Raw genomic sequence first — 13,555 nt, forward strand, 5'->3', positions numbered from 1 at the left:
AGCAACAGTTTGCTATGTGTTGCACGTATTTAGCGCAATGCAAACCAAAGTTAGGGAGAAATATGCTTTTGGAATGCCAACCAGTTCCCACCTTGAACTTTATGTGAGCTGTAACTGATTTATGAGACACTGCCCATAAAATGACTATTAAAGTGGCATTCATGGCAAGGAGAAAAACATCCCAGCACCCTTGAAAAGAAAGAGGCAATGCCGAGGGGATGCTGTACAGCACTGTGCACTGCAGGGTCACAAAGGCTGCACTGACATTCAGGCAGACCAGAGTAGAGCATCCTGTGCCCCACCAGAGTCCAAGGTAGTTGCAGAAGAGCTACTGATGGCCTTAATTTCCCCACAGCACTATCCCTAGGATTTTCTATCAGTCAGTTTTAGCCAGCTCTCCAGCTGGGATGTTTATTTGCTGCCTTTGGCTTGCTCCCACATGCCAGCCTGGGCACCTGTCCCCACCTGCTAACTGGGAACAAGGACACAGGTGAAACTGGCCTTCTCACACAGGTCATAAATTGCCCTGTTTGCCTATCAGGCCTTTCAGTATCACCTCCTTCGTCCGAAAAGGACTATTATCTTGAAAATAATGGTGCTTGCAGTTCTTCAGATTAGTTTTTTTTATTTTTATTATTATTTGTAACTTTCATATTGTCCTGGAACAGGATGAGAGTTTGCAAATACTGCTGTAAAAATATTTGGGTCAAAAATTTCCCTGAAGAAATGTAATGTTTTTCCATTTAATTTGATAACTTCTTACTGGTCTCTGGGATGAAGAGATTCCTCAGTGTCTTATGAATTCTTTGACGTGTGGCTAATGCAACATGCTCTCCTAGGGGGCTGTTTTTCAGAAAAGTGACCTTCTACTAGGAAAGCAAAGTAACAACTCAATTAAAAGGAACAACAAAGGTCACACTGTTTTCCCTACCCAGCTAGAAAAATAAAGCAGTGGAAAATGTAAGCTGCATTTACGTTAACGTATGGGAATTTAAAGAGTATCATGTGGAAAACTCATTGATATGGTAGAATTCCATTTTAGGGTGCCTCTGGAGAAAGAAATGATGAAGTTATTAAAATTTGTAAGAAAATATATTAATCAGCTATGTGTTAGAGTACTCAGTCTGTAGGAACAAATGCTGTCTGGGCAGAAGCAAAGAGCCATGGGAATCATGGTCCCTGGTCTGCCACTTCTCGTCTGATTTTGAAGAAGTGACTTACGGTTCAACTAGGCAGCCCAGAAATAGCTAAACGCAAGAAGCAATGCAGGACCTTTCTCTTCAAATGAAAACATTGTGTAACAGAGTGCTGTCAGTATCCCTTGCCCACAGAGCAGGCAGACCCATCCAAAGCCACACCGCTGCTCTCATTAGTGAGCTGTGCCATGCAATGTCTTCCACAGCAGCCAAGTTCACCGATCGCTCCTTGGGGAGGCCTTTAGGGCAGGAGCATTGCAGGGGTTATCAGCCAAGTGGCATCTCTGAATGTAGGGGTTGTAAATATGTCTAGCTTTCTACAATAAATTAATAAGAAAGCTCCTTCCTCTCTTACATGTTCATGCCAGGATAAAACCAAGCTGACCTTTATCTCTCTAAGCCTCTTTTTTTTTTTTTTTTTTTTGGTGGCAAAACTGACTTGCTGTTTACTTCCTTCAGAATAATAACGGTGAGACAAAATTCATTAGCATCTGTAAATTGCTTGGGAGTGCTGGGATGAGAGGAGCAACAGAAGTGAGCAAAGTATTTTTTTCAGTAGAATTATATGATAGTGTTATTAAGGATGTTTTCTGGAAACAGTTTAATTCAACACAAGCTTTCTAGAGCAAAAGTCCTGGTAATCTGATACAAAACGGTGATAGTAGATGCTTCTTCCCAAATTCTCAGAAATATGCCCCTTCCAAAATTTGCTTTCAGGAATACATCTCTTCCGAAACTTGAGATTTCTCTCCATCAGAAAATTCAGATGTTGTCTATTTGACAAACATTTCACAGGTACGAAGGAGCTGGGTTTTTGTAGTCATAACTCTCCAAAGTCTTCAACCCGCACTCCATAAATGAACAAAACCATACCCTTGCTCATTTGACCCGAATCAGATATGTTGATATACAGCCGGATTTTAGGTAGCCCCCTGCCTGCTGCCCAGTTTCACATTTGGATACTGGAGTCCTATTTCCCTGCACTTCAATGGCTCTAACCAGGCTCCATTCTGCAAAGCAGACATTTCCAGGGAAAAGCAACTGCAAGGAAGAACTCAACAGGAAGGGGAGCTGAGAATCTTCAAGAATTCACAGCAGGATTCTTGGCATGTTTTGTTTGGCAACATTCAACCCTGATGTGCTTAAAAAAGGGACCATTTGGATCGCTGGTGAAGACCTGGAGGATCCATGTTGCTTTTGGCTGATGCAGAGGCTGCTGCTTCATCTCACACATGCTCGGTCTGCTCCTGCCCTCTGCACCAAGGGGACTGGGGTAAAGCCAAAGGATGGATGACTTAGGGCAATGGCCAACTGAACTGGTAGTAGCAGGTGGGTCTCTTATGGCAGATATATGCATCTGATGGACCACACAGCTTATTTCAGTTCGCAGAAGTGCCACATACTACATCCAACTCCCTGTTACTTCTCCAAGCAAGTGCCAGCTCTATTACACATCCCCAATACAGTTATATGGAGAGCAGGTGCCAGATTTCATAGGTGCCTGGGTGAGCAAACGAGGAGCTCTGAGAAAGGTGCCAAGCAGTTCCCTAAAATGACATTCAAACTTTTTGTGGATTGTGTTTATGAAAGGCACTGAAAATGAACTGTCTGAGACTTGCCCTGGCAGGCTTTTAGACAGCAGGTTACAATCCTCTGGTACAGGTTACAAGCAGGTCACGGTTAAATAAGGAAAATAATGCCCATGGCAGTAGGCTTGAATGAATGAAAAATGTATTTTTATAGGAAGACTGGATTTCAGGTTAAACTCTCCCAAAAGTGTATAGGAAAGCTCTAAAAGAAAAAGCATATTTTTTGTTTGTTTGTTTGTTTGTTTTTTCTCTCTTTAAAAAACAGTTTTAATTTAAAAAACATCTGGAAATTTTGACCAGTGACAAAGGTTTCTGGAAGCACTGCCATACAGAAAAATATATACCTCACTCAGCTACCTCCTTCCTAAGCCAACCTAGTTACTGTCAGCTGACCAGCCAGCTATAAAAATAATGGGGTTCTGCAGATTTACTGATGTATGTAAAAACTGAGGCTTCAGGTAATTCTACATCTCTGCCAACAGTTCCATGAATGGTGACAAGTACGAGCCTGCCAGAGGGGCTGCTTGATAAATGGGATAACTAAAGACTTCAGCTACGTTCACAGACTTTTAGCATTGTTTTTTTCATGGCAGGCTTCCTTGTCAGCTGTTTGGAAAAGCCGTTTCTTAAATCAGAGAAACATGTTCTTCCCTTCCTGTATTCCCCCTCTCCTCTGAGACAGCAGTCTGGGGCTTTGCTGAAGGCACATGATGTTACTCTTCTAGATACCACAAATTCCACCTCCTTTTCTTATAAACCTAGAGATTTATCTAGAGATTAGGAAATAATCTGTGCAGTCATTAGGCCTTAAGAAGCTCCAAGACAGCACACCAGTAAAACCACGTAATGAGGGACTACTCTTGTGCTTAGAGTAAAACACACAGTAGCAAACTGCTTTCCAAAGTCTTGAAACTAAGAATTTTACAGACCAAATGATTTGTTTCCCTAATGCATTCACCAAGTGCAGCAAGCCGATTAATATATTGCATATTGTAGAACCTTTCAGCTCCTGGTCTGCAGAGCTAGGCTTACACATCACTAACTATATATCACAAGTACACACAGGGATTTCACATGTAAGGGAAGAAGAAAAGAACATTTGCGCTTTCCACTGGCAGAATACTCATTTCAACATTTTTCTTTTGGAACTATAAAAGGTAAAGAAATCAAGAACAGGTTTTGTAGGAAGCCATTCCTCTTCAATGAGAGGTGTACCTGATGAGAAGGCAATGACAAAAGCGATGCACCCACTGAAGAGCAGCAGTTCGCAGCAGCTTGTGATGATGGCCATTATGCAAAATTGATACATTTGATACCAAACAGCCCTTCTACTAGAGAATGTGATGGGTTAGCTAGAAAGCAGCTTGTCAAAGGAAACCTGCTTCAGGATTTAGGGGCAATTCTGTAATTACCTTACTTAACTTTATGTTCCTATTAAGAAACAATTTCACGTATTATTTTTTACAGGATTTCTGCAAACGAGGAAGTCCTTTAAGAAGCAGCAGAGTCTACTGTAAGCCATGTAAGTAACTTCTGAAATTCAGAAACTTTACTTCTCATTTGAAGTAATTAAAAAAACCCCCACAAGTGCAGACTAGAATGAAACAAACATGAAAACTGTCTAAAACAAACATTCATTAAATAAACATGTAATTCAGAAGAAAGAGTTTCTTTTTGTTACTACACCTACAGTATTAAACTCTTCTTTAAGCTGTTACTGGTAAAACATTTAAGTCACAGAAAGGTCGATTTTCTGGGGCTCTGAAAATGTCAAGCAATGGCTTCCAGGAAAGACAGGGTAGAGTAAATGCACTTATATTGAATGACCTTCTTGGTACTTTTTAGCAAATACAGTCAGGATAGTTTTAATCAAGAGTATTTTACTACTTTAAACAGCAATAGCATGTTTGACCTTACAGACTTTTTTTATAGATGATATTTCAATTTCTGCCATTGAGAATTTGTAATCTAAAGTTTAGATTCAGGGGCATGAGGCAGAGGTTGAATTTATGCATACACCAGATCACAACAAAGTCAGTGGATCTCAAACATAAGCTTAAAATTAAACTCCTATTTAATGATATTCTGGGTATACCTCCACATGCATTCTTGAAGTAGTGCATCTATTCCACAAGCCACTACAGCATGATTATTATTTAAACTGTGTCATGCGCAAAATAATTATAGTTACTGCCAACTCACTTTCATTTGCTATTGTTGTCATCTTCTAGCTAAGCAAACAGCATGGCTGCTGTGGTAACTACAACAACTAAGAACACCTTGCACACCACAGAAGACCAAGGAACTCTGAAAACACCCACCCCAACTGACTGCCAAGTACTACTTAAACTCAAAGTGAAATTAGAAAGAGCTGCCACTTCATTATTAAAGGGCTGTGCCTCCTGTTAATACAAACAAGACCTCCCTGCGCCTCAGTAGGAGCTATTTTGATTTGCCCCTGTTACAGAGTAACAAAAATTAGGATTAAGCACCATCAACTAAATTCCGTGTAGAAAGAAGTGAAGATGCCATCATCCACTTGGAACTTGGCACTTTACTCTTATCCAGAGGCAAAATTTAGTTAGATTTTTAAAGGGGTCTCCTAGTGGTTTCTAAATATCCATATTCTAATTTGTGTGTTTAGACTTTGAGAAGTGTTGAAAATGGCTTTTTGTTTTAATATTAGATGCCTGTATAAATCAAATTGAATCTGCCTAAAAATAGATTATGTGGGGTATGCAAACAATTCCTTTTCTTTCAACACCAGTGACTTTTGATGCTGATTTTTGTGCATCGATACTTAGAGCTGGGTCCTTGGCATCCACAGGTAGGTTCTGCAGCAAAAGCAAGCACAAACACTTTTCCCTGGTGCTAGAGCACAGGGAGGCAGCTTGCTGTGCTCCTGTCACCCTGCTGCTGTAACGTGCTGCTAGAGGCTGCAATAACAGCTGCACGTAGCACAGCAGGCCTGTCACTGCTCCTGTTTAGGGCAGGGTAAACTGGGTCGAGGGAGAACAAAGGAGGCATAAAACATCCCCCCCCCCCCCCCCCCCCCCCAATTCAACTACTTCAATTTCACTAAGCAGAATTCAGGTACAGCTGAGGATTTTAGCATTTTCCTTGGAAAGTTTGCCCCTGGGGCGTTAAAAATGGTCTAAATAATAAAATTAACTTGTCTCTTGATATAATTATGCCCTCTTTTTTGGATCAGCAATTTTATTCATAGATAATACTGATAAAGATTTATTTTTATGAGATATTTTAAGAATTTTAAATATCATATGTCAATTTTCAGCTCTTTGGCTCCTTACAGTGCTGATTAGAATGGTCTCTCTTTTTTCTTTCTTTCCCTATTTCCAAAATGATGATGAGATAAAACAGGAAAAGCACACAGAGCTGAAGACACACAATTTAAAGAAATCTGGCATGGGATTTTGAAAAATCTTTACAGGTCAGTATCAATTTTATAACTGATGGTAGCAGTTCAAACCTTCTTTGTATTTCTCCCCTCAATAAACAATCCAAATATACTTCAAGTGCTCCTCCCATGTAAGGCAACTTGTGTCAAGCAGCTCAATTTGGAATTTTTTCCAGAATTTAGTGAACTTACACATTTTACTGAATGATACACATTTCTTGAAACCTACTACCTGACACAATCCCATTTCAGGTGCCAAGCTGAGTGATGGGAAGCACATACTTACATTTCAACTCCAGTTTGATGAAGTCAGTGTTCCCCAGATTCTCAAGAAACACCCCGTCTGAGGCTGATGTTTTGAAGTAGAAAGAGATGTCTGCGCTGGTTTCCCCTTGGAAGGTGGAGAAGTGAAGGTAGGATGATGAAGTAACAAAAGAAGCCGCATTCCAGTAATTTCCTGCATGGGATAGACAGGAAAGACACGTTTCAGTGCTCCCTTGAAGCTGTCTGAAAAGTTGAAGCTTTTAATGTCAATATATGCTATACTGCTGTCTATGCTGAAAAAAACCCCAAACCAAACACCTTGATTCTACAGCCTTGTTATTCTGGATATGATATGTCAGGTTGCAGAAGGTAGAGCAAGTTAATGGTACATTTAGTATCAAGTTCCTAATTTATCATATTAACTCATACACAAATGTGTTCGTACTACACATTTAGTATACTAACACTGAATTCATGGGAGATCAAGCAGGTGGGCAAAACATTCATCTGGTCATTGCCTTAGGCACGTGTTTTACTTTCATACATTTGCCTCACATGTAACTTTTCAGTCTTCAGATTTACTCTGCACAATTACACCCATTTCTTCTGAAAATGTAGCCATGTCTGCTAGGAATCTACTCATTCATATCACAGGAAAAATCCAACAAATGAAGCTGAGCAATATGGACACGATTATGATATGCCCCTAACAGTCCACTAATACATTTCTACTGGAGAAATATCATAATTAATAATATCCAAGAATGGTAATGGTACTTCAGTTAGCATGCTAGTCAATATCTGTGCAAAGTAGAATTACATTGCAAAGTCAAAAAAATTCCTAAGGTGTAGATGATATGGTAAGCCAATGAACAACTGAAACAGCTGATTCTAGTTTCATCAAGGTGTTTGCTTATCCATATTAAAAAAATTATTAAAATATCACTCATTAAATCACCACAGCTGAGTCCTTACTATTCCAGCTAATAGACACAATAAGAAACTACTTTCCATTCCAGTCAAAACTCCCGAAGATCGGTTTTCCATTATTTGATTACTGAACTAGGTGATAACACTATTATTTCTCTGGTTAGCGTTGGGTGAATATGAATGAGCATGCTAAAGCCCCAGAATCTCAACACTGCTTATATATAGCACCACTGGCCCACACCCAAGTCTGGAGTATTATAATTTGTGCAATTTATTAATCTCTATTCAAATTGAAATTGAACATCTGAAATAACAGAAGAAGGCTTTAGGTTTAAATATGTGCATATGATTGCCTTCCATGTTTCTATTCCATCCCTTCCATTTAATTCTGCCTCTCAAGAATGCAGAATGAGAGGCTCTGGAAAAAGAAGCAGCTTTCCATTTACTTTAATGTATCCCAGGAGGAAAGCTGTAACGGATTTCGTGTGTGCGTGTGTGTGTGTACATGTACGTGTGAGCAGTGAGAAGGGGATGACATGGGCATTCATAGCACAGATACACAGCTTTGTGAACTAACCAGTTAGGCTAGGTCAGCTGGTTTTAACATGTATTACTATTTACCCTATTTAGACAAACTGGCAATTTTCAGATTGAATATTATTAATATTATTCTAAAGAAATGTCAATAAACGTCATCTCGTGAACAAGCTTGGGCAAGAGAAGTCTGCTAATTCATTGCAAAGTCTTTCTCTGAAAACATACCTAGTAAGAAAACAACACAGATAAAAAAGGTCTAGAATTTTATTTTCATTCATGGTATCAGGTCTCTCTCTGTCACTTTTCAGAGTGCTCCGTCAATATTAGGGTTGCTTGTGGTCTAGGCACAGGAGTGCTTTGTCAATAATCTGTTAGTACAGGATCCCGATGGAGTCCAGTATATACTTTCCCACTTGCAGATGCACCCGGACATTTACATCTCCTTCTCCTGGGAGCTACAGGTATGCTAGATGCTGGGAGACTCTCGGAACAGGTTTTATTCCACTTGCTGAATAAACTCATGTGAAACAAGCGGGATTCAGACAAAAAGTGAGGAATATATTACAGCAATGCTTGTTAAGGAGCTAATTTAGCCGCCCTGAATAACCTTGTCGAAAGGCTTGCATATCCTTACAAATGAAGTATTTTAGTCCCCTAGCTTTACATTCTCTGAATGTTACTGAAGTTACAAGCCTAAAACTCAAAGAACACATGACAAGCAAAAGAGTTGTGAGAGCTACGGGGAACCCACTATGAAATTCAATTTCAAATGGAATTTCAAATTCCTCCTGCATGAGAAAGGCTTCCCAGCCACCTCTGCCCCACGTGAGAGCAGAGTGAGCGTGCAGCTGTGTCACTGTCTGGCCAAGCTGCATGGCTGCCCCGGCTCCACTGCCAGGTGTCCTCCCCTGGCCAGGACCAGCCCTCCCGCCAGCATCTCCCACACCAACCGCTGCCCGCAAGCCATGCCTTCGCATGCGCACACACCTCCTGAGAGCATCACAGCTGCGGAACTGCCAGTTAGACACCTCTCTTAACTGATCACTGCCACTGTTGCACTGACAACAGCGGTGTTGAAAGCATCATGGGTTTGTTTTATTTTGTCACATCCTGGCACAATGACACCCTAGTCCCTTAACTGCAGCCTCCACTGCAATATAGTAAATTATCATTACTATTGCAATTAAGCAAATAAGAGTAGGAGTTGCTATACAAAGCAGCTATTTATTTGTAATATTTTATTTTGATCTTTTTTATGATCTTGCAAACTTGAAAGCATTGATTGTAATTTGACTTGGACTCAGTCTGCGATGCCAGGTTAAATCCTTAACCATGACAGAGCATAACCAAAATGCAGTTTGCCTTTACAGGGAATTAATTTTCAGTTGTATGTGACCTTTCATCTGTACAGTCAGAGGAGGATCATAGGATCATGGAATCATTTAACTTGGGAAAGACCTTTAAGATCATGAAGTCCAACCATTAACCCAGGACTGCCAAGCCCACCACTAAACTATGTCCCTAAGCACCACATCCATGCATTTTTTAAATACCTCCAGTGAAAGTGATTCCACCATGTCCCTGGGGAGCCTGTTCCAATGCTTGACCACCCTTTCAGTGAAGACATTTCACTTTCTTAGTTTTTAAGTGAAAATAGATTTCAGAGTTTTTAGGACTGCTATTGGTTGTGGGTTTATTCAACAGGGTGCAGCTATACAGCTGAGATTTCAAACCATCACCACCGTATGCTTACAAGCAGGACTGCCACTACCAAGCACAACTGCAGGGCCCGACAGGTGGATGCGTTCCTACTGAAATGCATGTCACCATTTTGTTGAAAAAAAAATCAGTCGATTTTTGTTTAGTGCTACATCTAGTCTACTGAAGAGGCCCATCATTAAGGATTTACATTTCATTTGAAATGCTGTGATTTTGCTCTGCGGAAAGCCTTGGCTGCAGATGCTGCTGGTGAAAGGATAAATACAAACAGTGCAAATTGAGAGGGAAAACCTGCAGCATAAGAGAGACATTTTCAAAGACTTTTCATAACAAATTCCTATAAAGATAAAATCACCTTTTCGCACATTGGTATCCATTCATCTTAAAACACTTTCAGGGGAAAAAGACATTTTATTAAGAGCACAATGGAAATGTTTTGCTAAACATACATAATGATTTTTATCATCAAATGGTATCTTTTGGTAAGAAAAGCGCTGCAGAAGGAAATCTGTAATAAAAATCCAGTTTACAAACATTATTATTGTTGCTTGCTGTGAACCTTTGTCAGTCACTATGCCTCAAAATTTCTTTGGCACATTGTCACACTCCTTCCCTCAAATGGTTTCAACATATTGATCTACAGGTATTTTTCTCCCACTTTAGGCTGAGCAAACAGTAAATGGAGGCAACGGGGACTGGGACTTAAACCCCAGGGTAGATGTTACAGCAGCAGGGACACCAAACTAATGCAAGGTGGGAAAGGGAGTTTAGTTAGAAAAAACACTAAATGCTTAGTTTGTAATTTGTCCCGTTAATAATTATCGTGTTATGATTATTACCTAGGAGTAGCTGGACTTTACAAAATGGTGTGCTTATGTGACATCATTGAGAAAGTCTTGCAAGAAATGTTCTACTTTGTAAGAATATCACTCAGGCTAGGAGGGACAGTATTTTTCAGGGTTGCGGTAGGCTTGGAAACATTAAGCTGGGGAAGGCAGAAGGGCTTCTATTTTGAAGATGGGAAGAAAGAGGTGCCTGGAGACACACCATCCTTTTCTTTGTCCTTTCTCCCTCCAGATGCCTAAAATACCACAAAAGCTAAGGAGGACTTTTACTGTAGAGTATGGTCTAAAATATAACATATTTTTATTTTTTTCTTTGTTACCTCATCTATAATCCTATAATCAAGACCACAGCTCTGTTGTTTTAAGGTTGCTTAGTGTTTAAACTTGATTTAAACCAATTAAACAGGTATTGAGCATGCTCTATAAATGAAAAAAAGTCAAGTCATCTGACAAGCCTTTTCAGTTGTTTGCAATGCAAAATTAAGTGCAAAGATCCACAAAATATGGCTGTATTTCTCACAAAGTTGCATGTTTCTTGGTGATGCCATTAAGCCTTAGGACACGGAACACACGGAAGCAGGCAAGGGGAGACCTGATGACAGCCCCAGAGAAAAATCATGGATGTTTGCCTGGATCCAAGCAGGGGTCAGAGCAATAGTTATGCCAGAGGTGCTTCAATGGACCACATAACCCTTCATGATTCTATTTTCAATTTGTGCCAAGGTTGCACACAGCTCTGGTTATCTGCTGTGGAAATTAAGCTCCAACTCATTAAGCTCCTGCAAAACAGCCTTACCTCTTTCTCATTAGTTTTGCTAACCCTGAGTTACTAAGTTACTGTGTTCTTTGTAATTTGTATGGTACAAAGCGTCTCTCCTACTGCTCCATAAAGACTCAGTCTCAGACAGAATGTTGTACTATAATTACAAAGGTATGATTTTTACAAGAAGTACAATAAGTCTTTAGCCAGAAGAAATCACCCAGGCTACAAAGATTAATGAGCAGGGACACTCTAAATCTCAGATAAGAAGCTGAGTAAAGACTTGAAGATTTTTCCCATGAAGTCCCACCTCAGGGCAGAGGAAAGATATGGTTGCCATAATACTGACAAGGACAAATTCACCTCGTCCTGAGTTATGCAACATGGACTGACATCTTTTAATGTGTAGTAGCTCTGTAACTTGACAGCACGGAGTCACTGGGCTTATAGCAATCCCTTTCAGCTTCTCCCTTGCAATATTTTTGTCCAGAACTCCCTTGCTAGCTCCCATCAATACCTTCTTTCTTAGCATGATTGAAATTCATGCTTTAACACCATCAATTTCACTTTTACATTTAAACCCCATTGAAATGGATAATGGCAATAGCAGAACTGTAAAAGACGTCAGTGCTTTTAGCCCTGCTAGGCGATAGCACTAGAGAACGAATGCTGCAATGTCAGGCAGTTCTCATGTATTACAATAGACCAAAAACCTCCAGGGCCCTCATCTGCAGCAAAACAGATTTTCTATCAAAACCATTATGTGAATAAAATGTAAGAATAGTCTTCTATTTCAGAGAAGATGGATGTGTGAATGGAAAACTGTTCTGTGCCACAAAGTAATGGATTGAGATTATCCATACAATTATGCTCAACAAATCAAAGTTTTTTTCCCTTTCTTCTTTTTCCATTCTGGGAGAATCTATCTGTGTACTCTCAGAGCAGTTTGAGTATCAGTACAGCAACAATCGCAGCTGATTCAAGTCTTCAGATCTGCGTCACAAGTGGAATTGGCCCTAATGAAATCCAAACTCGCTGTTGGACTTTAAACAACTTCACAGTTAATAAAACAAGGTGGGGAGAAGGAGGAAAGGTATTCCAATCAAAAAAGAATGTCATCAGTTATTCAGGAAAAAAAGTCAAAGCAAACCGGCAGTGTTTTTTGCACAGAGTGGTACCTTATTTTGAGAGGTGTAACCGCAGGTGGGAAGCAGGCCCTCTCCTGTCAGCGGTGCGGATCTGAGTGGAGCTGAGAGCGCAGCTTCAGCCTGAGCAGGACTGGCATGTGTTGGGGACAGAGGACAGCAAGGATGGGGAGCCTTCAGTATCCTGACTCCTTTGCTGGGAGGACTACAGTGGCGGTGGCTTCTTCTCCCTCACTGAAGGATCTGCTTGGTGTCATTTTTGGTTGTGCTAATGTGCATTTACATCTTTGTTCTTCACTGGTCTGCAACTCTGAGCCATGTTTACTCTATGTTTTACTACACTGCATTTACTACATTTAGTTTATATATAATTTACTGTACATAGGGTAAGTTTTGCATATATTCTTCCATTTCTTTGGTACCCCTGAAATCAGTTTTGCTCAGCTCCAGTCCTGAATGTATTTGATTGCTGCTGAATTGTTCATAGCCCTGGGGTCCCCTATATCAGTCAGTGCCCAGTCCTGTGTCATCCCATACCTGTACTTCTCTGCCCTGAGTCCCATGTTGCCACTTTTCAAGGCTGCTGCTATCGTACCAATTCTGTATTCCTCTGCATTGCACCATCACGTTAGTTATCTATATCTCATTCTGCACAAAGTAAATACTTTTTACTAGTGCCTATACAAAAATGTGGTTATACCATAAAAAGATAAGAAAAAGTAAAACAAACTAGGCATAGTCCCCCTGTCATTAGAAAAAAATGCTGGTTCAGCTAAACTAAATGAAACAAAACTTGAGGCGGGGGCAAAAGACTGCAAGCCTGGCAAGCCTGTGGTCTTGCAGCCACAGTACAACATCCACAGACTGTAACTAGAGATGGCAATATTGTATGTCTTGGGCTACAATACAAATTATCAACATCATGGTAGAAAACCATTTCAAAAGAAGCATGTTAATTACTACTTAATTTAAAATTAAGATGCTAGTGTCCTGATTTACTTAATCCAAACATAAATCAAGAAAAATAAACTAAATGGAATTGTGACACAAGATACTGGCTTAATAGCAGATAAGTCCTTTGACACAGGAAAATCCCCAATTCAAGAGATGAAAAGAGCATTAACACTGCGTAACGGCAAACTGAATTACACC

General features: G+C 40.1%; 1 protein-coding gene across 2 annotated transcripts in view; it reads right to left on the reverse strand.

Moving 5' to 3' along the window:
* CNTNAP2 (contactin associated protein 2) overlaps nt 1-13,555 on the reverse strand; it is a 1,162,992-nt gene that overhangs the window by 125,283 nt on the left and 1,024,154 nt on the right. For both annotated transcript variants that reach the window (XM_055806132.1, XM_055806133.1), the window contains one exon: nt 6,490-6,660. In XM_055806132.1, coding sequence (XP_055662107.1) covers nt 6,490-6,660 — 171 coding nt within the window. The remainder of the gene's footprint in view (nt 1-6,489; nt 6,661-13,555) is intronic.

The sequence above is a fragment of the Falco peregrinus genome, chromosome 5 (genome assembly GCF_023634155.1).
Source record: "Falco peregrinus isolate bFalPer1 chromosome 5, bFalPer1.pri, whole genome shotgun sequence".
NCBI lineage: Eukaryota > Metazoa > Chordata > Aves > Falconiformes > Falconidae > Falco > Falco peregrinus.